The sequence below is a fragment of the Sycon ciliatum genome, chromosome 1 (assembly GCF_964019385.1).
Source record: "Sycon ciliatum chromosome 1, ocSycCili1.1, whole genome shotgun sequence".
Classification (NCBI taxonomy): Eukaryota; Metazoa; Porifera; class Calcarea; order Leucosolenida; family Sycettidae; genus Sycon; species Sycon ciliatum.
This window is the reverse complement of record NC_088643.1, coordinates 74,885,440-74,912,350: the sequence shown is the minus strand read 5'-3', so window position 1 is coordinate 74,912,350 and position 26,911 is coordinate 74,885,440. Positions and strand designations below refer to the sequence as shown.

Below are 26,911 nucleotides of genomic sequence, written 5' to 3'. Positions count from 1 at the left end.
TTCACTTTCACCCCTTCCCTTCTCTGTGCTGTAATTTGAGTGTAGACTGAGGTGTCGTACCCTCCATCCCCAGGGCCACCCTCAAGTATACTCTCACTGAAAAAGATGGTGCTTTGCAATTTGGGATTATTATACTCTTGGTACCATGTGCATGCTGTATTCTCTTCGACTGAATCAATTGCAATGCAACAGTAATTAACAGCATGCATAGCAGGACCGATCGAAGAGACTAGAAAGTGGACATATGCCCCACAACGGCCAGTCTCACTAGTGCAGAAAGGCGATGACACGTTGATGTTAAGTAAGCTTAGTTAAGGGTTTGGACCAGGGAGTAGTAAAAATATTATTCAAATAATAGTAAAGAAAAAGGACCAAGGAACTACAACAGTACAAGTTACTCTTGGTGATGCTATAATGTCCACTAACACCACCAGTTACTTGACAATCAGCTCATGTGATAACATTGCACAAAACTGACCGTTCACATGTATTTTACCACTCCCTGGTTTGGACTCCATTTTGCATTTGCTCAGTTCAGTGCAGTCAGTCTTTCAGATCCGTGGAACAAAGCAGTCCACGAGTACTATATGGGTCACACAATGACACCAGCCAATAGCCTCGATGGACAAGGATACACTGTTGCGACTAACTCCAATTGAAAGTTGTAATGCAGTATATTGGCCTTGATGCCAGGTAGTTCTTACACTACATGCTACATAAAGCAGCAGAACACAACATCCACCGGTAAAAATAAGAGGAAAAACAATTGTCAGCACCCTTAGCGGTGACAGGTTACAAAAGCTACAATAGCAGCAAGGGAAAGACAACTTGCTATGAATCTGGACTAACTGGTTCAATCATTAAAAAGTGAGCAGAGGAGCTGGAGCTGGACTTATTTCTAAAGTGAGAAAGGAACTCTGGACCAATAAAATCAGCAAATGGAGTAGGCACAAACCAGTTGCTCTTTCATATGCACGTGAAAGAGCACCACACGCGAGGAGTTTCATGGTTTGATTAAAACAGAATTACAATCTAGAGTTCGAATGACCCTTCGTTTGGAGCTGCTTGGTCATTTGAGCGCGTAATGGAGTTTTCTTCTTCTTCTTAACTGGAGCGGGCAGTGCAGGTTCAGGCCCCCGTGCAGCATCACTGGACGACCCATGGGCCTGGCGAGTTCGCTGGCCAAAGACAAATGGTGTGTGTTGCCGAACGCCAGCTACCTGCGCAGAAGGCTGGTCGTGCTGCTCAGAAGTGGCTGGCGAGTACGGCCGTGTAGTATGCTGCTGCTGCTGCTGCTGCTGCTGCTGCTGTACATAGTTCCAGGAGGTACTGGTACTTGTTACTGGAGATGAGTAGTTACTGCCAGCCGCTGCGGGTCTTGTACTGCCGCCACCGGTGAGAGGCACACCGAGGCTGTTGGGTCGTCGTTTAGGCGGTGGCTCGCCCAGAGAGAAGATCTCACATGGGTTGCTGTCCGCAGAATGCCGATTCCGTGCACCCCTGCCTGACGCCACGGCGGACGCAGCGCAACTAGCCTGTGCGGGTGCCTGTGCGGGCGTGGAGCTGCTGGCAGCGGTATGATGAGGGTATACTGGCGCTTCATGCTGTGTCGGTAGTAGATGAACTTCATCCTGGTTTGCATTGAACGTAACCGATTTCTTACGCTTGGCAATGCGCGCTCGTTGTGTCCCGCTATTATGGTGGCCGGATGTATCCCTGGTGTTGACGAGGATGCCGCCGAATAGCGGTGGAGCAGTGTTCGTACAAGGAGAGGTTGTTGCGGAGACTGGCGAGGCAGCACCGCTGCCGAACGTTACATTACCCTGCGCTGGCAGAGACATGCCATGCACGGCAGGGACGACGGCAGGGCCCGGACGCACCCCTATAGGAGGCCGTCGAGGGTCAGCTCTCGTGCCCTGCACGATAGCTCTGGCTACCGGCTCCAAAGCGACACTCGTCATGGGGACCTGGTCCGATGACACCGAGTGAAGGTGGCGCGTCAGTATGCTGGACAGGCGTGGTGCTGAATCCACCGCGCTGACGATCTGCTGAAAGTTGCCAGTGGACTTGGAAAAGTCAAGCAGGGCAGCCCAGTCTTTACTGACCTGGGATAAGACCAGAAGAGACAAGAGGACAGCGATTGTATGCAAGGTCACAAAGGCTACCAAGAGACAAGAGGACAGCGATTGTATGCAAGGTCACAAAGGCTACCCAGGAAAGAATACAGAGTGAGTCAGTTCAGAATTCAACAATACTACATGGAGTACCAAGCTTTTCAAAATGCCACTGCGCAATCTGTGGGCAGTACTGTTTCACCCTTCGTGGACTCCTCACGCAGTGGAGAGAAAGAAGTCAAACGTGGTAGCTACGAGAATCAGCTAACGTACATGCAAGTATAGCAGTGTGCAACGAAAGAATTATAATTAAACTACAGAACTGCATTAATACCTTCAGTGTTTCGTAGTGGCCAATTGCAATAAGCGAACGTCGTGCTCTTGTCATGGCAACATTAAGTCGCTGTGGATTGCGCACAAACCTAAAGCACACAACATCACACAACATCACACAGCATCACACAGCATTCATCACATGCATGTATGTACCACTGCTTGATAAAGGCAGCACAATTAGAGCGTGCGAGAGGACAGAGCTCTGTTTCTGTTTCGGACCCTCTCTCCCTTCCCCAAACCGTGAACAATTTATGAATGATATCGGATCGGTGCCACACATCATCAAACTGTCGATACAGTCATATTCTCTAATGGCGTCTAATGCATCTAAGCAGTCACCATTCTAAAAGAACACACTAAACATCTTCTGAACAAAACGTTTTCGTTCCCTTCTTATCATGGGCTCACACAGGAAATAAAGTGAAATGACTTAAACTGTCATATTCACATCATTATACTGCCTACTAAATTTCGTTTTGTTAGGTCTATTGTGCTCGCGACTGTTTTATACGGATGCCAATCTTGGACATTATCTGTCTCATCAATGAGAAGAATTTCATCCTTCGAGATGAAATGCTTCCGCCGACTCTTAGGAGTAACATACCACAACCGGCGTACCAACAATCTATCCTGGAAGAAATCAATGACATCATCGGAGCAAGGATGCGGCTAGCGAACGAAGTCAAGAAATTTAAGTTGATGTGGTTTGGCCATGTTACGAGACATGCCGTTTTCTCCAAGCCCTTCCTGCAAGGACCAACTCCTGGATCTCGACCGAGAGGAAGGCCCGCGACATCATGGATTTCTAACATTAAAAGTTGGACGGGTCTTCCCTTGCATGCTCTCTCTCATGCAGCACACGATAGAGTTGGATTCAGAGACATCATTCACAATTCTCTCGCTGATTAATGCCTCTACGATCACCTTGTGATTATGAGTTATACATACATACATACATACATACATACATACATACATACATACATACATACATACATACATACATACATACTGTTGATTAGGCTGTTGATAGTCATACACTCATCATAAGCTATGACAGGGCATGGCCACAGCTTGAAGAAAATAGAGAGAGAAAACGACATACGACAACATACCCGATAGATTGAGAGGCACCTTGAGCACGGACACAGCTGAGAATGATAACATCCTTCTCCCGTCCCTGTGACCAGATAGGAGTACAGTAAAAAGCATGATAAACAGAAACATAGAAAACATACACACACACACAGTTGATGTACTAACTGTATTAATGGGCATCAACTAATACTGGAACATGCCCTGTGTTGAGGTGATCCATATCAAAGAACAGCAATGACGCCAAGAATGACGAGCTACAATGTACGTTAAAGAATGCCAGAGCTGACCTAGAAGTGGACAGGGTATGTGCAAGCTACACTTCCAAACAAACTACATGTGCCAATACATACATGTACAGCCATGCCATGCATAAATCTGCCAGCAGAGAGGGCCTGGGAAGGAACATTCTAAGATAGCAAGAGAAATCATATTGGGATGAGCGTCATACCTGGAAGCCATCAACAGAGAGCACTTCGATGCCTTCATATTCCCTTCATAAGCAAGTAGCAAAAACAAACCAATGGCCGCATATACCAGAGTCATCTTGCAGCACACAGCAAGGCATGCAAGGCGCCCATCTTGTGGAATATAGTCGACTCCTGACATAACGAGCACCAGAGTGAAGGAGAGTGAGTTCTTTATACGTAGCAAGTTCTTTATAACAGATATGCACTTACTATACACGGCGGGTATGACTGTACCAGTGCACATAGTTTACATGCGGCCCTACAAGATATGGCTCGTTATAAAGTATAAAATTAATGAAAGCTGTTCGCAACAAAGGGTCAATTTTGCATGGGTCCAAGCATGGGCATGGACAATGGGTCCCTATAATCATGAAATTCGCTAAGTAGAGTCGACTGGGTGTGAAAGGTGCCTTGAGAATTTCCAATCAGAATAAAAAAACGAGAGAGCTTGGAAGCTCACGGCCCTACGCTATGCTTTTTTGCCTTGATGACCTAGACAAAAAAAGCACAGGGATGTTATAAACTCTTATAAATTTCTACTTTTTGTTTTTAGACATAACCTGGGATTCGAACACGCACTATCGCCCTGCATGCATCCCCCGATACACTTCGCATACATACTTATTCTTCCAAGTTGCTTCACGTTATGATCTTGCGTTTGAAAGCCCTATTTGAATATTGCGGCCAGCTGTATGTGGCCAGCTGTGTTTGCTGGTACGGGACAGATACGGGATAGCGCCAGGCGTGACACAAACAAACAAACACCAAACGAGAGAGCTTGGAAGCTCAGGGCCCTACGCTATGCCTTTTTTGCCTTGATGACCTAGACAAAAAAAAGCATAGGGATGTTATAAATTCTTTAAAAAATTCCTTTTTTTTTGAAGACATAACCGTTACCTGGGATTCGAACCCGCACTATCGAGCCCTGCATGCATCCCCCGATACACTTCGCATACATACTAATTCTTCCAAGTTGCTTCACATTATGATCTTGCATTTGAAAGGCCTATTTGAATATGCATTGTGGCCAGCGTCTTTGATGGTACGGTACGGTAGGGATAGGTACGGGACAGGTACAATCGAGGGTAATACGACACCGTCTCCCGTAACGTACCATCAAACACAGCTGGCCACATACAGCTGCCCGCAATATTCAAATAGGGCTTTCAAACGCAAGATCGTAACGTGAAGCAACTTGGAAGAATGGGTATGAATGCGAAGTGTATGGGGGAATGCATATAGGGCGATAGTGCGGGTTCGAATCCCAGGATATGCCTAAAAAAATTGGAGAATTGAAAAATTTATAACATCCCTATGATTTTTTGCCGTCAGATACGGGATAGCGCCAGGCGTGACACAAACAAACACACAAACACCAAATTAAAGCTGTGTGGACCCTGGCTAGCGCCAGACGTTACTGAAGTAACGTCTTCTGCATAGCTACGGGAATTAAGGCTGTGTGGACCCTGGCTAGCGCCAGACGTTACTGAAGTAACGTCTTCTGCATAGCTACGGGAATAAATAAAACTCCAAGGAAGATACCCACCCCCATTTGGCCACATTGCCTTTAGCCCTCTTCCTATGAGCATGCACATGTACACATAGCTGTACTGATGATGTGTAGTCAATGGTTATCCAATATCCTATGTCATATGAAAAGCCAGTGTCCTGTAATACTCCAAGGTGAAAGAGTGTTATATAGCATGCTGATAAGCCACAAAAGCCACATTACTGTACAAATGTTTGCGAGTACACATGCTCACCTGTCCTTGAGCTGGGCCTTCAGTTTCTCCACCTGTTCACGATACGGTGTGATAATGCCAATGGACCGTGCTGGAATGGGGTGCGACGGTGAAGTCACTAGAAACTTGCACACTGCCACTACCAGTCGGATCTCTACTGGATTGAAGACACGTCTGAAGGCACAACGCCAAGAAATAGCAAGCCGCATACAACAAGATATCAGCATAGCCACCAGGCATCATACACTCAAGCAGATAGACTGAACAAATACAGTGTCATGTACAGCAAGTATGCGTACATGCCGTATTTTCCGGAGCATAAGCCACAGCCAGATTTTTCGGTCACGAAATACAGACATCTACCCTGTTTATCACCGTTAATTTGACCATCATACATAGTATAAGCCGCACCAACTTTTTTCCGGTGCTGGAAGTCGGCGTGCCTGTGTGAAGTATAGTGGTGGCAATGGAGCAGTGTTATTGGGTCAGCTGAGGTGATACTAGCACAAGAAATACAGCAGGGGCAAAACAAACTCAGCTAAATCTTAGCGCTATCGGGTCAGGAGAGGGAACTATCAGCATGAGCAGTACAGCCAGGGGTGGACAAGAGAGAGAAAGCATCATGGCGCCAAAATCAGTACTGACGGCGCTATAATGACAAGCAAGTCTAACTCACCCATCTCCCCTTAGATCTTCTCTGCTGTTAAGCAAGTTGAGTGCGGTGAAGGGCGCAACGGGGTAGGCAGGTCGCTCCAAGACAACCCTACAATCATAACAGCAAAGGAAACACACATACCGGTACATAGCATTGTGAGGAATTAGCGGCAGCAGCTTGTTTGAGCACCAACCATGGGAGCATTCGAAAGAAAGTTTTTTTGTAAATCAGCAGAAACAACTGGATATCCAGAATTGCCAGTGGGACGATAGGAAGGGCATGTCACTCCTGTAGACGTATCCTCAATTCGGAGACACATGGTAGGAGCACATCGTCTCTTGAGGATGACTATGCCATGCAACTCAAGTAGGAACAGAGGAATCAGCAGCAGCATTCTGTCACATTAACCAGCCCTCAAGCAATCTGCGATGGAGGCGTGTGATGTGAACTTGCGAAAATACCATTCACAGAAGAAGTCAGCGATGCGACAACGCCTTGCTGATTTGGCGCGAAGTTCAATGCAGGTGGGTATGTCACCATGGTATTCGCGCGGTTTGGTACAACTTGTACAAATTTACAGGCAACTCTTGAACCATTGTACAACTCTGCTGTAGAAAAGGTCGAAATCTCACGCCAAATCGCTTGTCGCATCGCAAAAGTTGCGGCAGTTGCGTGGGCTGCGAGATGGCTACGATTTGGGGATTTCCCGGTCTCGCGGCCGTCGCATCGCAAAAATGCTTTTGTGAATCCCGCTTGATGATTGTTTCAATCGTACATGTGGAATACAGTGCACTATAGATCGCTGTGTCAAACCCGCATATTGTCAACAACAGCAGAAGCACAAGCGGCGACGTACGGACTGGTTTGCAGCTTGTCATGATAGAATTGCCTGGACGAGAAGCCACAGATGTCGGGATGCATGCGATACTGTTCTCTCAGCATTCTCACCGGACTAGGCTGCCGGTGGCGTTCTATGGGCATACATCGACAACACAGAGGCAAACAAGGGAAGAAACACAAAGCTACGATAAGTAACGATTCTATCTCGAAATCCATATTATTTTGATTCACGAGACCCGTGAAATCTGAAAGCAGTAGTTTATCGTAGCTCATAGAACAAATTTAATATGAACGCATTCTTGAATGTACACTAGGCGTTTGTCAATCATTGATGGCAAGATGCACAACCAACACTCTGAGAAAGACCCTGAAGATGTATCAGGAAAATGAAGTTTCACTTGTCACTATGCCGGATTTACACAAGAAGACCAGAAGCCATGTTTCCAATGGTTTACTTAATTACTATAATTCTATAAGTTGGCTTGAATCCCTTGCCCCCTCCCCCAACACACACACCTCAGACCACAGACCTGCCCATCACGGAAGCGATGATAGCGAACAGCTATGTTAGACATAGCAACTTGTGCTGGGATTACACCATTCAACACACACACACACACACACACACACACACACACACACACACACACACACACACACACACACACACACACACACACACACACACACACACACACACACACACACACACACACACACACACACACACACACACACACACACACACACACACACACACACACACACACACACACACACACACACACAAACACACACACACAAACACACAAACACACAACGACGACAACGACAACAACAACAACAACAACAACAACACACGCACACCTCTGCAGTGGCTGCTAACAAGTTCAAAAGCACGCACCTTGCTCAAAGTACTTGAAAAACCGTTCGAACAGCGATCGTCCATACAGATTACATTCCGCTGTCTGCACGTGCACACCGAGCAACACAGAGTAGGACAGTGTAGTAGTGTAGCATGGAAACAAGACACAAAGGAAATAGATCAGTGGACAGTTGAAATGTTTACCAACAGAAAAGACAGTGTTGATCGTAGAGAGTGCACGAGCGAGAAAATGAGAAGAGAGAAGCCTGAAGATACATCTGTGGCGCATACCTGTGACTTGACCGTGGCTGGCAGTTGACATGGGTCACCAACAAGCACAAGCTTGCTGGAGCCGTACTGCAGTGGAATGAGAGCGTCCAGTTCAGAGCATTGTGCAGCCTGGACACGTCAACAGGAATCACAACAAAATACATACGCCAATTCTAAAGACTCTCTCTCCGTTTCAACATACACAGGGTTTCTGGATTCTTTCAGATGGCAAGAGTCCCCGGCACGTACAACAACGTAGTTGAGTTGAAACAAGATGATTCAGATCTGTACATTGTAGGTTGCAATGATCTATCTGCTCTGGTGGAAGCATCGCAGGAGAGGATGCACATATGTCATGCACTCTACCTACAACCAAGAGTACATAACGCCCCGAGAGTGTGCTGTGCAACTCCCGCAAACCCTGCTGTCCCTAGAGAATTTCAAGTTGACGGCATTTTTTATGATGCAATGCTCCTTGCACCAGTGATTTACAACATTTGCAAGGGGTGGCAACACGTCATACACACGGTTTTCTTCCGCACTGGTTTGTACATGATCAAATGGGGCTTTGTCCAGCACAGGTCGAGGATACGTCTGATAATACGTGCACAGTGCGCATTGCATCATAAAAAAATGATGTCAACTTGAAATTCTGTCGGGACAGCACCCGTAGTCGAATTGCACACTCTTGGAGGATTATGTAGTCTAGCTACAACCATAAGCCATCACCAGACTTACCTCATCAATGATCACACACGTGAAAAACATGCGCTTGTTCAGCCTACAAAGCATGACAAAGCGACCACATGCACAGACACCACACAAATGCACATACATGTACATAAGCACACAAACACAACTTAGGGACAACCCTGGTCCCACAAGACATGCCCAGCTAGAGAAAATGGCTACAGAAGCAAGAACAGGCAGGAGTAGGTCAACCTAACGCATTGTGCGTGTGTGTACTGTATACTGTACGGTACGGGAAACAGTACGGCTGTATAATCAAACAGTGATGATGGCATGAGCAAGTTGCTTCAGTTACTAAAGGAGGCTAAAGGCTGCACTTACTGCAGCACCGCCTTTGACAACGCGTCAGAGCCAGACCCGCTCAGCGTAGTAGCAACGATATCTGCTTGCTTCAAGCACTCCTTGAAGACAATCTCCTCCATCTGACGGAAGCTCTTACGTTTGCGTGGAAAAGCCTAGTAACAGCACGAGCAGAAGAGAGAAGTTACAGCTCAGATGAAAGCAGTAGCCAGGTTGAACTTGGCATGTCTTTACCTGCCCTGCATACTTGTCAAGTAGTGTTTGTCATCGAGAGTGATCCAGAGAGCCGAGAACCAAGGAGTACACATGTACACAATGTTACAAGCTACATGTATAATTCGTAGGTAGGATGTTTTCAAATAAAATACACGACGGTACATCGGGCAGTTGTAATACAATTTCGTACACCACGCCCACCCCAGTGTTCTAAACCATTTCTGGATGAAGATTCACAAAAAATGTGCAGTTCAAGTCACATACATCTACACACTGCACTATCTACATGCTGTACAGTGATTTATTCCGCGGGAATGTCCGTGTTTGCCCATACCTTTACATGATTTGGCGGGTTTACTCAGCTGGCCCCGAGCTGAATCAGCCCTACCCCAGACCCCCGAGCTGAATCAGCCCTACCCCAGACCCCCGAGCTGAATCAGCCCTACCCCAGACCCCCGAGCTGAATCAGCCCTACCCCAGACCCCCCGAGCTGAATCAGCCCTACCCCAGACCCCCGAGCTGAATCAGCCCTACCCCAGACCCCCGAGCATATCGAACTCCCAGCGATTATTTTCTGATGCAAACGGTCATGTAAATCCTGGGCTCATACGCGAGTTTTCCGTATTTTCAATTTTGCCTCTTGAACCTGACCGAGAGGATTTGTTGTAGACAGTCCACCTCTTTCGTTCAGTGAAGGCTTTGCCTTTTCGAAAATAACTGGCATCCGGAAAAGCAGAAGTGTGAGCCGGCACTTCTAGATACAAATTTCATCATACACAAGCAGTTACCACTGTGTTCATGTGCCATTTGAAAAATAAAATGTGCTCAGAACTCGCTGTCACTCCCCTGAACTCAGCCCAGTACAGTCGTCATGTGAACGGTTGAAAAATAAGCCCGAGGCGAATGAGCCCGAGCTTAATTTTCTCATGTAAACAGGCCCTCACTTTACCTTGGAGCTCCACACAAAAACATGTTAGTGTGAGCGTAGTACACACAGGTCTCACACCGTATACACTAAGTTGCACTCTGCCATACGGGATTCCTTTCCCTGGCTGTACAATAAAGGTGGGGCGCTCTTGCGATACTTTACGGTACATGTAACTATGAACTGGTAAAGCTGAAACATTCAACCTAGAAAAGATATTCAGCTTAGAATTGCTTGTGATATCAGCTTGGGTAGGTAGTCAGTCAAAGAGCCTGTGCCAGTTACCTGTCTCTTGCTGAGCCGCAGAGCACGCAGCTTACGCTCCAAGGTGATGCGTTCCTTCTCGGCAGCATCCATGTCCGGCTTGATATGGGCAACCTCCTTAGGGTTCTACACACGGTCACCAGCAGCAGCAACAGCAGAGCGAAAAACAAGCATTACAGCACAGAGCGTATTGGGCAAGAACTGCCAGGACAAGACGCACAATGCAGAAGCCCGGCTCTTTCTGCGCCCACATTGCCAGAGTCCACATGCCAGTAGTAAGTAGTAGAGATGTAGTTATCCCGGACATAGAGCAATCCAAATGGGTGTACATGGGGAATAACAGAGTGGAGAGAGATTCAAGAGCATGCCATGCGCTGCACAGAGAAAAGCCTCTCTCTTTCAGTCTCTCTCCCCCCCCCCCTCTCTCTCTCTCTCTCTCTCTCTCTCTCTCTCTCTCTCTCTCTCTCTCTCTCTCTCTCTCTCTCTCTCTCTCTCTCTCTCTCTCTCTCTCTCTCTCTGTACATTGCTCTCCACATCTACAAACAGGAATCAAAAGAGGAATCCCTGGTTATGCACCTGACACTTTTTTCTTCAAATAATTAGGACGCGCGCAACAAAACTTCAGGCAGAAGTACCGTAGAACTTACTTTCTTTTTGCTGTTCATGTCAAACCGCAGCACGGAGCATTTCTTCTCCACTTTTTCAAGGAGTGCTGTCACTTCCTGGATCTGCTCCCTGTAGCAAACGTAGCAATCACAATACAGGATCACGAAACAAAATACAGCATTCCACGAAAATCACAGACTCCACAGTATTACCCCCCCCCCCCCCCACACACACACGCACAGAACAATAGACACAGGTACAGACAGACATGCACACGATGTTTGAACACTGACGCCAGCAAGTAGGGTTGCAAGGAATATTCGAATATTCGTTAGGAACCCGATGGAATGAATATTTCTCCCCTTGGAATATTCGTTCGTTGTGACACATGCGCACACTCTGCTCTAGTGTCGATCTATCGCAGTATTTCCAAAACGGATTTGGTGATATGTACATGTGTTATGTGTTGTGAAAGGGGACTATTACTCACAAGAGTAGTGGACATGACTCCACTAGACATCTACTTGGTCTAGAACGACCAGGGACTAGCCAAACTCTTTTTAAGATTCTTTTGTAATAGAATATTCGATTCGTTAGAAAAAAATTCGATTTCATTCCGGTTTTATAAATTTGTTTCGCCCCTAGAAATAATTCAGCATTTTGAGAGATTATTCGTTATTCCTTCGTTTGTGAAATAGAATATTCGTTGCAGCCCTACTGCCAAGTATCAACACATTGTCAGCACGAGGTGCAACATAGTATGCTAACTAGTTACTAGCATTTGGATAACTTACTCCACATTGTTGCCATTGGCTGAGCTGTGAGTGAACTGCTCTGGAGGGCGAGAGAAAATGAAACACAAACGCGGTAATCGGGAATGAATTGACATGTGTAAGAAAAGAAAAGAAAAAGAAGAGGCGCATAACTCACCAATACATCAACATACCAACCAAATAATACTCACTCTACAAGAGTGCGCTTTTGGCCAACCCACACGACTCACACATGACCAGCAGTACAGGTACACTGTGTGTGCAGGTTTACATGAAATACACTGGTGTTTTTAGATAATACTAATAGCCAGTGTTTCTAAATACATAAAAAAACACTGTTGCTCCTGAATCTTCACTCCCAGCCTGGCATGTCCTATTGTTCTCAAGATCTGCTGGTTTCCTATCCTGGGTGTTCTTTGAAGCACCATCTTGCTGTAGAGAAGAACATTGGCACTACCTACCTAGACGGATTGGCTCTCTACAGGAAGAAAGATTGCTTTTGATACACATGTACATGTAGGCTTGTTTCAAGTTGTTTGTAACAAGTTCATTCTTTATCAGTGTGGTCACCACTGCTAGCCAACAGCCGGCTCCTTCCTTTGGAAGTCATTCTGAAGAACGGTGACCGGTTCCAACCACAGAGCTGGCACAGTGATCCAAATCAGAAATTTGCAGAGTCTCAGCACATGCTTTGAGAGCACACAACGAGTACTGTATAGCAGGAAATTTTCGGACGGAAATATTTTCGGACAAAGCCGAATTTCGACATTTCGTACGGATTTTATTTTCGTACAGTGGTGCATGCTAAATGCACTTGTTTGCTTGCGGTACGCATGTATAGTGTACATAACTTCACACAGGAACAAATTTTAGTACGGAATTAATTTTAGTACAAAAGAGGGCGTGTACGAAATCGTACGAAAATAAATTCCGTCCGAAAATTTCCTGCTATACAGTAACTGAAAGTAGTGATCGCCAGTTGGCAAACCATTTTTTCTCAAAAGGGAATCCGTATTTCTGTAGTAACGGCATGGCAGTTCAAATCAACTGCCACCGACTTCTGAACAGCTACTCACAAATCTTCCGACTCACCATCATGTTTTTCACGGACGCGCTGTTCCAGGCTGTAGGGGTGCAGTACCGGGTTCATACGCTCTAGTGCTCCAGTGCGCAGCAAGTGTGCATGGCCTCCACCACCCGACGCTCTACACATAATGTAACCACCACAAGACATGTACACTCGGTGATATACTACGGAATACAGCAAACGCACATTACGCCAAGGTGGAGCAGTAGCACTCCTAGGTCAGCAAACCACTACACACACATATGCACCCATGTACATGTAGAGGCATAACAACTTGTAGGGGTGAAACGAATATACCGAATATTCGAATATTCGTTCGTTAGGCCTCAGTAAACGAACATTCGAAGTTCTCGCGAACATTCGAACTTTGAGTGGTGCAGTGCCGGTACGGTGGTACACGACCTGCGCGCGTGGTTCATGGAGATTGTCGACAGTACATGGTCTGAACCAGCCCTTGAGACGATCGAGGCGACTACTACTGGTACATGTAGGCGAACTTCGGAACACTCCGAACAGCGCAGTACTTACATTTTGTTCCTAGGTCTTCCGCTGACCACTTTGTAGTTTTCTGTTGTTTCGTGTTCGGACTGCTATACTGTCACAATGTCGAAACCTGTTTTCGGTCGTGCTTCCCGATCTGTTGTTTGGGACCATTTCACGAAATCCGCGGATCGAAAGTCGGCTACATGCAGGATCTGCCGCAGCGTATATGTATCACGGCAAAACTACGAGCAACCTGCACGCCCACCTGAAATCACAACATCCCTCTGTCGTGTCGGGAAGTGCAGCTGTAAATAGTTCTACGCCGTCAACAGGAAGTAAGTTAATGACGGACTTTGCTGTGAGTCAACGTTCTGGTCCGCAGTAGAAACAGTGCAGCGCTGCTCAAGCGGAGGCCATTGGCCAACTGCTCGTCAACTGGGTGACGGGCAGCATGCGCCCGCTTAACATCGTAAGAGATTCTGGCCTTCAGAGTCTGTTGGCCTTCTTGCAGCCTGGCTACAGGGTACCGAGTCGAACCCACCTCACAGCCATGATTCGCTCCCGTTTTGAGTCAGGACGAAAAGAGCTTCGTGAGCTGTTGGCGGATGTGGAGTACGTGGCAATCACAACGGGCGGATAGACATCAAAAGGCGTTCGTTCCTTCGCCACGTACACCGTCCATTTCCTAGACTCAAGCTGGAAAATGAAAAGCTACGTCCTCGCCACGAGGCCTCGAGTCTTGATGAGCGCCACACGGCGGAGAATGTGTCCAACCATGCTCGTGCTGTGATCCACGAATTTGGGCTTGACTCGAAAGTGCACTAGTGCATGATGAGGCGTCTAATATGGTTGCAGCATCACGGTCGCTGAGGCAGGATGGCACCTGCGCTGAGTTGCTGGTGTGCTCTGCGCACATGTTACAAACGTGCTTGCGACACGCAATCGACGATTCGCCGCAAGTGCAGAAGATGCTGGGTCAAGCCAGGAAGCTTGTCACCTACTTTCATCACAGTTCTGTGACAACCAACCATCTTGTGAAGCGCCAGGAGTCCTACATAGCTGCTGGCAACGCACCATCTGGAAGTCAACCTCTCAAAGTAAGAGCGTTTACTTGATTGATTCTGTTATTTATTGTGTTTTATTACGTAACTTATGTTCAGTTAGATCAGGGCCCCTCTGCCCGTTCTTTTTTTGCTGATTTTGTTTGTGTGTTTATTTGTTTGGGAGTCTCTCTTCTTGTCCAGACGCTTGAACAATATTGAATGACCAATGCTTCCATTGTGTGGGCAATTTTTGAACGCGACTTGAAAGATGTATTCAAAAATTCCGCTGTATGTTTTGCTTATACCGGGTTGTACACGAGCACACGTGTGTGAGGTGAATGTTAGAGAATGTTCGTTCGTTCGTTAACATCAAGAACGTTCGAATACTCAAAATTTATGGTCGTTCAGCCCTAATAACAAGGTCTGGGCACTCCCCTAAGTCAGTAAAGCAGCACCCCCCCCCCCCCCCCCCCCCCACACACACACATATACATGCAGAGGCATTACACAAGGTCTGGGCACTCTACTCTGGAATGAATGCAGAAGCAGACTGTCGGGTTGCTAGGCTTAGCTGCCAGTCTTGTTATCCCAAGCTCCTGCTCCAGACGGTACCATTTAGGATTTCATACAAACATGGCAGAGGCATGCAGTTGTAATTTGGGATTGCATCTTCATTTGGTCCATCAAGTCAAAGGAGTGGTAGATTTTCCTTGTGACCAGACGAGACCAGACGACTCTTGCAGACACCAGTATGAACAGTTCACCAGCAACACTCCACAACAACTACTCGTAGTAGTAGTAGTTGCCCCTGACAAGACTTGTTTCGTTCCATATCAAGATGACAGGAACTCATCTTTCATTCAATACCTGCTTCTCCTCTGATGAGTTCCCGCCATCTTGATATGGAACGAAACAAGTCTTGTCAGGAGCAACTACTACTACTACTACTAGTTGTCGTGGAGTGTTGCTGGTGAACTGTTTATGCTGGAGTCTGCAATCGTCGTATGGCCTCGTCTGGTCATAATTGTTTTTACAACAACACGCATTTGTATACATCTGGGTGGTCAGTCGGTGATTCTTTTCACCTGTGACTTGCATGTGTAAGCTTACAATGATATCAAAGAAGGAAACCGATGAGAATCTAGACTACTGTAAACCCAGAAACGTTCGCAATTTTCGCAATGGGTGTGAAATCGCAAAAGCAAGTGGGCGTGAAACGCGAAACTGTGTCAATCATCAAATTGACTTCAACCGCAAACGTTTGCAGGCGCAAGATGGTCTGCTATCGCAATTCGCGAACTAAAACGGGCGCAAACGATTCCGGGTTTACAGTATTCGCTCAAATTACTCTTCGCATGTCACCAAGAGTACATAACCCCCCCCCCCCCAGAGTGTGCAACGCCTGATCCAGCTCTGCATAGGGTCTTGGTCGAGCGTAATCGGATTTTCTGATGTCATGCGTACACTCCACACCAGCACAAGGCCCGTCTCGAGGCAGGGCACCGTTGTTTTTGATCCGAGAGTACCCGCGACTCCCCGAGCTCCCCTCAGATGTGTACGGTATTACGACGCAAAGATCCGATTACGCTCGACCAAGACCCTATGCAGAGCTGGATCAGGCGTTGCACACTCTGGGGGGTTATGTACTCTTGATGTCACCTACTTGTACAACTAAAGACAGGCAAACATACATGTGCACGTATAGCAAGCCTTCTCCTGGTAGCACTAATGTGTTGACATGGACCTCCAGTCCTCCAGTCCTCCAGTCCTGCACTCAGTACTCACCTGGTAGGGTCAAAGATCAAGCCTTCCGAAACCAAGCGGCAAGCAATCTCGTCGACTGCAGCATGGCTTGGCGCACACAGCAGGATCCGGGTCTTCTTTTCAGCAGACTTGCTGGTACATAGCTGGGGCATCAAGAAGATAATGCATCGATTGCACGCAGCATGTCAATGAACACAAAACGACAGTTACCGTCGTGCAGAAAGACAAGACATACACAATCGGATTTCTCTCTCTCTCTCTCTCTCTCTCTCTCTCTCTCTCTCTCTCTCTCTCTCTCTCTCTCTCTCTCTCTCTCTCTCTCTCTCTCTCTCTCTCCCTCGGAGTTTCAATTTTTTCAATCGGCAACGTGCAAATGACTGCAATCATCACGAGTATGAAGGCAAAAAACTACTCTGTATAACTACAGATTTACATGTGCAGGTGAAGGACACACTGTATGGAAAACAGTGTTCCTGACTGCAACCAGAAACCGGTTGGTAGAGTCCCAGTTAGGAACACTTTTTTCCATACAGCGTGTCCTTCGCCTTGTGACATGCTGTTATCGTCATACATGACTGCATAACTATCAACACGGCTTGCATGCATATACCATGTGCATTACTTGGAGTGAGCATAGCTCTTTGTCAGGGTTCTTCATACCGACCCTCGATCGTGCATGAGAAAAGTGTCGTTATTCTCGTACTACGGCCCCGGTCATCACATCGGATTTCAATGTCCACAACAGTAGCCTCCTCCCCCCCCCCCCCCCACATGCCTATATACCCCCCCCCCCCATACACACACATACATATCTACCACCCCCCCCCCCCCCCCCACATGCCCATCTACCCCCGCCCCCCTCCCCCCAAACCCGCCCTGTCACCTTCCCTACACACACGCCTATCTACCCACCCAAACCCGCCCTGTCCCCCCCCCCCCTCCCACGCCTATCTACCCACCCCCAACACACGCATGCTTATCTACGCACCCAAACCCGCCCTATCCCTCTACACACCTTCAGCAGGGTAGCTATCAAGCCAACTATCATGTGTGTCTTGCCTGTACCAGGCGGACCCTGTAGGAGACTGGTGCGAGGGTGGCAGTAGGGCTCGCGTACGGCTGAGCATGTTGTAGCGATGATCTCCTTCTGACAAGCATTGAATGGCAGTGACACCTGAAGAGAAGCAAGAAGGAAAACGCAAGGCACAGCCAACTCGCTAGATGTGAAGAGCCGGAGCGGGGAATGGACCAGCAGGAATTTAAGATCGCAGATCACATACAGGTACAGGACAACATTTTAAAAGTAGTCTAGCACTGCAAACCTTCATGTTGAAGCAGCCCCCCCCCCCCCCCCCCCCCCACCCCCACACACACACATACACACCTTAAGAAACAAGTAAAAAAAGGAACTTGCTGGTCTCTTACCCTGGCAATCTGATCATGAGTGACAAGACAACCCCTGCTTGAGAAGTACTCCTGACCTCGTGGACTCAGCACGTCACGCGCCAGCAGTGACGTATGCAGCCTGTGCAAGCCCACCGCGCACCGCTGCCAACCCGTTAGGTTGTCAACGGGCACCAAAAAGGCCTTCTTGCCTGGTCCCAGGTGGCGAAGTTTCGAGCCGTCAACCAGGAGATTAACGGTCATCACCACAAGCTGTCCATTTTCGTCTACGTTCCCGCCGTGCGCCACACCCTGCAGTAAACGCAGAACACAGACCAACATGAGCTGGACTATGGACTACCACAGTGCTGCTCAATGGAATTTTTTGATAGGTCCGGCCATACCATAGTCATTGACACTTTGTGTATGATAATTACGGTAGGTACAGATGACCCCCTGAGCAGTAAGCAGCATGCATTGGTGGTCAAACAGTTGGTCTGGCCATGATGTGACAAAGTGGACCGGTTCCACCGTTCCCGAGCAATACAATTACATTGCAGTAGCAAGAAGCATGACTCTAGGTAATAGTCTAATAGATGCGACTAACACTGTAGTTCACACGAGAAGCAGCAGCGAAGCACAAAGGTAGACATGCGGGCCTACCTCTTGCACGTTACCCGATTGCTGCTTTCTTTTCTCTACACTCTGGACGATAGCGAAGATGGGCTCGACAGGCGCCAGGTTATTGGCCTGCCCGGTGGGGAAGAACAACGGCTTCGGAACACGCGGCTTGTTGATGGAGCTCCTGCCACACATGCCGCGATGTAGGTCCTTAATGGGATGAGAAGTCTCTGTGTGTAAGTATACCAATACCAGGTCCCGTTCGCTGAGCGGCCCCCGCCTGTTGCCATCGCATGGCGAAAGGCAACCCTGCATGGCCACCAAGCGACTGCGCTTGGCATTCGGGCATGATTTGTCGGCACTGGTCACGCAGCCAAGAAACACATTCGGTTTCGAGTTGTGCAACGCACACACAGCTGCTGAGACCTGGTTGAAACAGAGCGAGAAGAGCACAAGCAAAGAAAAGTAAGCCCGTTTAGACCATGCCACTCTTTACGGTACACTGTAGTTGCTGCGACAAATGCCTGGCATAGCGACAGGGTTCATGTGATATTGTGAAACAACGAAAGTGAACGTACATATTGAGAAAGTGATCAAGCGTTCATACAATGTTTGTCATCTCAATTCAACCCGTGGAGAAGACTGCGCAACACGTCACGTGAGAGGAAAACGGGCAGATTGACAAAGCCGTAGTAGTGCTATGCCATCATGGATGGCACATTCACTGGCTCTGCTATACGGCAAACATTGAACACAATTTCAGCAACACGTCTACCGTAAAGTCTTGTATAAAAGCCGCAGCTTCTATGACTTTCTTGGTGAAATTGTGCAGGCTTCTATATGAGACAGGCTTCTATACAAGACAGGTATTTCCATGTATGTCAACAGACTCAACACTAAAACCAGGCTTATGTGTGATTTTGATGGGCCCAAAATTGCGGCTTCTATTCAAGTGCGGCTTTTATACAAGACTTTACGGTATGCCAACCATCTCAGTGTTTAGAATATTATGCACTCAGATTTAGAGTTGCAAGTGATTGTCTTACCTGGTACCAGACTTCGCTGCGGACGAGTGGTTCAAAGAACTCAACGTACTCATCAACAGACTTGAACGCGATGGGCAAGGGCAGAATCCTTTTATCTTCCTTGTAAGCATTTCCAGTGTCAAGCGGTCTCCCAGTCCTTTGGTCAACCGATGGATAAAGAAACCACATGGATCGCCAAGCCAGAACGGCTTCAAGCAGCGAAAAGATACACGGGGGTCTCTTCGGCTTCAAACAATCCTCCGCTAGTGGCGGATATGCTGCAGTGCGCACTGGAGGTGGAGCAGCAACAGCAGGGTGTGGAGGCGGTAGAGCGGCGGTGGGATTGGCTGGAGCACCAGCAGCAGCTGTTGCCATTGCATGGGGTTCCTTGGCAGCACTAGGTAATGCAACATTGTCTCTGCTTGTGAACCACACAAGCTGTGATGACTCATCAATGGGTGACAGTGGGGCAAACGGAAGGTCCACTTGGGTATTGTTATTGGCACCAGTCACCTGCTGTGATGCCTCAAAATCGGCCATCATGTCAGCTTCCATAGAACAATCTGGTTGCTCAAAAGCCCAACCAGCCAATTCGTCGTCACTTCCATGATCAGACTTGAAGCCGTCATCTGATCGATTTTCAATTTGCGTGGTGTCCACAAATGCAGAATCGCTGAGTGCAGAATCGTCAAGTGTAAAATTACCATAGGCGGAGAGGTCTGGCTGTACCTTAATCTTGCCCCCAGGTTTACTATCGGCAGGTGGCAAGCCTGGGCGAAACACTGAACCACTTCCGATACCTGATAAGTTACCAACATGGTGTGACCCATCACGAACTGGCGACGGCGGACTGGACACTTTGACACAAGGCGGGCTGGGCACTTTGACTTCACCAGTATCTTCTTCGAACAAGTCATTACTTGATGAGCTACCTTGCTCGGGTGAGTTAGCAGCAGATGCTGCATGTACTGGCCTGCCTTCACCTGGTTGGCCATGTTGAGTGTTTCGGTCAGTTAGCTCAGACTTGCATGGTAAAGCGGAAGGTTTGAGAGGAAGGCCCAGCTGATGGCGTGCCTCCTGCACAGTGAGGTGATGGTAGGGTATCACAAACGGCACGGGACTGGTGCGCGCAGATAGCGAAGCAGGGCAACTTGAAGAAATCGTGTCACCTGGCGTATTGGCAAAAGAAGGAACAGAGCACACGCACACACACGTCCAGACACATATACATAGAACACACAGACAGATACACACACGAACATACGTGAACGTACAGGCACAGGCACAGACATACACCAAAGCACATTGACGCAGAATCAGACACACATGCAAGAATTGTGCAAGGGGTGCCTTATCAAATCGATTCGATGTGTGTGTGTGTGTGTGTGTGTGTGTGTGTGTGTGTGTGTGTGTGTGTGTGTGTGTGTGTGTGTGTGTGTGTGTGTGTGTGTGTCTGTGTGCATGCATGCAAGATAGATAGATAGATAGATAGAGAGAGAGAAGAGGGATACTTCAATCCACAGTTTCGTACAAAATGAATTATATTAAAGCAAGAAAAGCAAATATCAACTAATTCAACTTTGTATTACGCGCACAACACCACACCTGATCTAGCTCAGTCAAAAGGGTCTCTCAGCGAATAGTAAAAATAAAACAGTTCAAAATCCACTGTTTAAATTTTTTTAAAGGCACGTCTTTAGGTGATTGATGTGTGGTGCTGTGGGCAGCATGAAGTGGCTACACCATGTCTATATTCTTTTACAAAGTTTGTATGTCAAGAGAAGACTTCAGCAATACATACCTTCGTCGCCTCCACTGATACCCGCTGGATGCGGCTCACGTTTGGGCTGTCTAGTCCTGCCATACTTTGCCGTATTGTTTTCGTGCTGCACAGCACTGGGTTCCGGCACCAATGTGGCAGTTTCTTTGGCCTCATTGTTCGTATCAGGTACGGGTTGCACTGGCGGTTGCAGTGCTCCATCAACATATCTAAACCTTGGCATCTGACTGCAAGGAAACTCATCGGATTGGGAATCATCAGACATCTCGGCAGCTAGGTCTGTGTACGACTCGTCAGAAAGTGAAGAGAAAAGAACGTCATCTTGAGATGGGCCCTTGTTGGCAGGTTCACTACCCTGGGGAGTATCCAAAGCGCTCACACTTGCCTCTTGCTTCACATCAACGTCCGTAGTAGGTACTACGTCAGGATTTGTTATTGGCAGGAGAGCGACGCCGGCAGGAGAAGAGTTTCCGGAGGCATATCCACTACCCGGAGGAGTGCTCACATTGACTTCGGTCTTCACCACGACATCGTCATCGTCTGAATCGAGGATTTCGATGACCTCAACCCTGGTGGCAAGCTCCGGGTCTGCCTTCACCGTCTTTTTCTCAACTGTCACAGTTGCCGTAGGTACCAGCGGCTTAGGGCATGCACACTCCGTACTACTGTCACCGGCCAATTGCTGCTTGCCAGTCACATATGTCAGCATGTCCATTACATACCTCTTGACCTGGATCTGCCAGCCAGAGAAAAGGTCAGCTGAAAGTGACGAGGCGGGATGGCTCTCAGGGAAGATTGTCTTGAGCAGCTCAAGTCGCTCTGGCTCCAGGTGTTGGCAGACTGGTGTCATCAGTAGCTGACGCATAACTGTGTTGACTTCACGTACAATCAGACGAGCACCTGGCCACAGGCTAGCATTGCTGGATAAGCCAAGGCTGGACTGCATGACACCTAGCATGAGTGGCAGCCAGAATGTCTTGGATGTCCGCTGAGCTAGAAAAGTGACATTATGGTCAAGAACTGCCTTCAAAAGCCGCAGTACAGCCAGACAGCATTCTACAGCAAGACGATTACCTCTCAGGACATCCTCAATGAGCAGAGGTGCCTTGAAATCACCTCGATCGCTCTGTTCCTTGACAATAACACCCCATATCTTGCACAGGTAGCGAATCGTTGAGGTGAATGCGTGGGCTGCCAGGTTACCAAACTCCAACATGGATAAAATGAACGGCACAAACCAGCCAAATGTACACTGTCGATAAGACTCGGACCCAGCGACTGGATTCGTTTGATCTTGGATTTGGCGACCAAGCCGCTGCATCTCTCTCTGATATACAGTGTGCAGTGCGATCATCTGCAACATATCGTCCGGTTCTTCAGAGCAATACTGCCAGAATGCCGAGTCAAGGGTATGCAGGAGGAACACGAGACAGCGTAGCACGATCCAGAAGCAGTCTCGCAGCTCTAGATCCTGAGCCTGGTAGCCCCGCTTCAGAACAGTCAGCAACGTGTCGACAAACTTGCGATTGTTGGCCAGCAGACCACGGCGTAGAGCCTCGGGCGAAATGATCTTCAAGAGGCGTTCAATGCCGAGCCAGAAGAAGTTCAATTGGTGTGCAGAGCTGCATCGCAGGTGTGCACACAACGGCGTTGCTGACGCATTTGACTCGTGAATGGTGTAGTAGTCAATAGTGGGTGCCATGGGCATATCGCTGGTGGCACTGCTCATGCAAAAGCCACCTTCCACGGCTGCCATGATCCAGCGTATCACCTCCTCCACGTCCAGGTAGTCGTCTTCATTGATTTCACCGGCTTCCCGCACCACGTCCCATGCCCATACGCTCACCTGCATCAACAGCAAGAGAGCACCACAGGACAAGAAGAGCACAGAAGTGATGTTCAAATGGATCACCAACCCAACCGTCTAGTTCACTACGCCTAACGTAATTTATCACTGATTTTTTGTCATTTCCAAAAAACAGATCAAGGCGAGGCATTGACTACAGGAATGAAGACATCTAATACGCAAAAACAGACGCTACATGTCGTGAACACACGTGCAGTGTAGACATAAGAGATCTGTGAACAATCACAGTGTGCTTGGTTTCAGGATACCATTCGCTTACCACAGCCCATAGCCACACACAACCGAAAGTACTACTAGTATTGCAGATGATGAACACGCGTTCAGTGGTGCACTTCAATCCGTGGCAGTGTCTATACAATCATGTACATGGCCAACAGATGCAGTCAGCTTACATTCAGGTCTGGGTAGACAAGCAGCAAGTACATCCCTGGCAGCTTCTCACTCCAGTCCAGATAACCACCTTGCTGGCGGTACTTCAGCAGACACTTCACAAATAGCTCAGCAAGTTTCTTGTCCCATAGCAAAGCAGGCGCGAGTAGTACTTCATAGAGAGCGGCTTTGACCTCCTTCTCTAAATCAACTGGTGCTGCAATGTCATCTGCAAACAATCATAGAAGAAGAAACTATGACTTAATATGTCGGACAGTCAGGCACAACTTGTGTAAGATTACTTGTTTTTCTCTTGCCAAAAAAGTCATGTCCTAAGACTCCTAACATAAATATTTTTTTCATGAATGTCTTGCATTTCTTAATAATTATTAGGGCTGAAACGATTATACCGAATAATCGAGTACTCGTTTGATAACTCTTAACGATCGAGCAATCGTTTAGATTACCGATTACGATTATTTTGCGTTTTTTAAATTTGTGTCCAGAAAGTATCGTTTTGTGAAGTTTGAATCAGTTTCCGCTGGGAGTATGCAGTTGCCAGGGGTATGGTTCATGTTCTGAGGTTAAATTGACTTCAAAACTACCATGTTTCGGAACTACCCTTTCACTAATGCAGATTTGTTGGTATTATGAAGGCATAGTTCGTGGAAACAGAGTAATGTTTGCACAGAATTATGACTCTATTTGCTAGCGATTATAATCGAATACTCGATCGTTAAGCTAGAGAGTAATCGATACTTGAAAATCCACGATCATTTCAGCCCTAATAATTATTGATAATGTACAGTGGAATTTCAGTGCATGTATAGCTAACCTGGAAGGGACGTAAAAATCACTAATTTCTAGCCAAGGTAATGTGCAAGGTCAAAGGAGTGGAAAGCAACGCGCAGGGTCGTTAAGAAAAGCCCCTGGTATCCAATGCAAAGAGACTAATTGGTGATATCCATAGTAATTTACGTGTACAAGTTTGACTATGTTGACAGTGCGGAGGAGGCGATACACAGCCCAGGCAACCTGGTCCGGTGACACTAGCCAGGTATATTTCATTTCAGAGTGCAATAAGTGATTTCGAGCATTTTCAACCTACTACACATGTACTGCGCATTGGTCGAGAAACAGGACTCGGCTTTGGATAAGAAGAACCTCAGATAAGACTCGGATGGAGAGCCAAGGATTAAAAATTAAAAGAAAGGACCCACATGTTCCATGTTATCCCTCAGATAGTAAGTACTTGTTTTCCACTCCCCAAGGGGTATACAACGAAACCTCTCTAAGACGACCGCTCAAGGGACCTTCACAAGATAGTCTCTGTTACCAGGCGGTCTCCTTTTCCAGGGTCGTTTGACTGGAAATAGCATCCCTCGGTCCTGGTTTCTGTGGTCTTCTAGGACAGGTGGTCGCCTTATCCGAGTGGTCGCCTTGACAGGTTTTACTGTATGTCTTATCAGAGGTGCACAGTACATCGAAGTTTCGTTGTACCATGTACACCTACTACACATGCAACACTAAATCTTCACACAAGCTCTCTGTTGCACAACACACGACGTACCTGGCTCCGACTTGACAAGGAACATTTGAAAGCGCTGGGTGAGTCGCAGTAGATCGCGTTTGTAGATGCGCTTGGAGTAAGCTGGCATGCCGGCGCTGCGCAGCCAGTTGCTGCACTCGCGATGATACTCGGCCACGCAGTCGCAGCACCGGCCCAACTCCTCTTCGCTCTGCTGTAAAATGTGTGCCGGCGCTGTGCCATTGGCGATGGACGGCAACTTGTCCACCATCCATTCTGTCCGCTGGCACCATAAGCATGATGGCATCTAACACACACCGTACCGGGGAAGAAGTCAATAGAGCCGCCAGGGCATATTATTACACAGCACAGACACATCTGCCCTACGTATCTGGGCCGCTGAAAACGTCCTGGAAGCCAGTCTTTGACATGCATGACATGTTGACTTGGTTGTCAGTAAAAAAACAAAAACGCAAAACCAAGTCTGTAACGCCTTCTCGCGTTAGCACTTATGCAAAACAGGAAGGCACGCGGTTGGATTTCATTTTCACCCACCGTAGTTTCGGGCTCCTCACAAGCAACATTTCCGTGTTCACACTCACGGCACTGGGTAGGACAACGCACCGTTAGCCCGCCGGTCTATTGTCATCCATTGCAATCCCAATGCATGCCACACTGATTGGAACTATTCCCATTTTCAAAACTCGTGAATGACTTTTGGACCTGTCAGAGTCAGAATGTGCACCAGCTAGCATACTAGTACTAGTATTACAGACAACGGACAATCAACAACTTGACGCGTGGCCCATCATGTCTCGATTGCACCAACCCGGCGCCATACCACTTGAAATGTTCTCACGAGCAGTTCATTCATCCACATAGTCCCCCTGGTTTTTGAATGTCAACATTTTGAAATGCCATACCTGTACTAAGTTGATAAAATCTGACCAAATGTTTACTGTCCATCCTTGGACTTTTCCAGCCTCAAATGTAGCAAGGAAGCACGAGTCGCACAATGCAGAATATACAGTTGTTTTCACCACATTTACCACAATGTGTGCAAGACACCAAAAAGTCAGGGTGCCAGTTTTAAATGGACTGCAGCTATAATGAACATGTGAGAGAGAGAGAGAGAGAGGGGGGGGGTAATGAGTGACCACCAATATCTTGGTTATACAATTTACAGTTGGAAAACCATGGATGATTAGCCAACCTTTTGTCCACTAATATATCTAAGTCTGAGGGATTGTCAGTCCTCTTTCTCCATTTAATTAATTAAACACACTTCAATAACTTGGCGATGCGTTTTGAAAACTTTTGATATTTTTCTTTCCTGGTGTGTATTTCACTTCATTACAATCATGTACTTTATAAAAGAAGGGCTCACCGTGCTAACAGGCTCACTAGGAACAAGCAGGAAATATTCTTTTCAAGATGAAAGGTCAGTTACATAGTTGTTGTCACCACAACCTCGACTCCGGGATGGCATTAATGTGCTCCGCAAATAAAGCCTCAATCTCAAAGGAAATTTGAGCATCACATAAGATATTCCCTACATGCAAGCAAGCTGCGGAAGGAGATAGTGCTATGACAAGACGCTCTACTGGGTCAGCAGTCAAGTGCGTGAAGGATAAAAAAAACTGGATACTGGATCATGGACTGAAGCCGAACAGAAAACAAGAAACTGCTCCACTCGTGGAGATCTACCACGAAAGGTAAGAAATCCAAGAACTACAACAG

At 47.4% G+C, this 26,911-nt stretch overlaps 1 protein-coding gene across 1 annotated transcript; it reads right to left on the bottom strand.

Annotated features, from left to right (window-relative positions):
- Nucleotides 1-549: 549 nt before the first annotated feature.
- Nucleotides 550-26,911, bottom strand: LOC135805435 (uncharacterized). Its single transcript, XM_065319465.1, has 24 exons — nt 26,559-26,911; nt 25,214-25,478; nt 23,667-23,872; nt 21,429-23,253; nt 19,649-20,796; nt 18,645-19,028; nt 18,024-18,293; nt 17,614-17,772; nt 16,620-16,741; nt 13,314-13,426; nt 12,243-12,282; nt 11,490-11,577; nt 10,864-10,968; nt 9,459-9,592; nt 9,126-9,168; nt 8,409-8,516; nt 8,157-8,220; nt 7,269-7,383; nt 6,434-6,520; nt 5,779-5,931; nt 3,997-4,039; nt 3,566-3,630; nt 2,449-2,536; nt 550-2,105 (listed from the first exon to the last, which is right to left on the bottom strand). Exons 2-24 carry the CDS (start codon nt 25,476-25,478, stop codon nt 1,026-1,028), a joined length of 6,705 nt encoding a protein of 2,234 aa, XP_065175537.1. The 5' UTR covers nt 26,559-26,911; the 3' UTR covers nt 550-1,025.

Excerpts from the sequence above, each read along its gene's own strand:
- LOC135805435 (XM_065319465.1), bottom strand. The coding sequence starts at position 25,478 with ATGCCATCATGCTTATGGTGCCAGCGGACAGAATGGATGGTGGACAAG. Across the intron at positions 18,294-18,644 it reads AATCGGGTAACGTGCAAGAG|GGTGTGGCGCACGGCGGGAA; the intron begins GTAGGCCCGCAT and ends CGTTTACTGCAG. Across the intron at positions 5,932-6,433 it reads GAAGATCTAAGGGGAGATGG|ACGTGTCTTCAATCCAGTAG; the intron begins GTGAGTTAGACT and ends TTGTGCCTTCAG.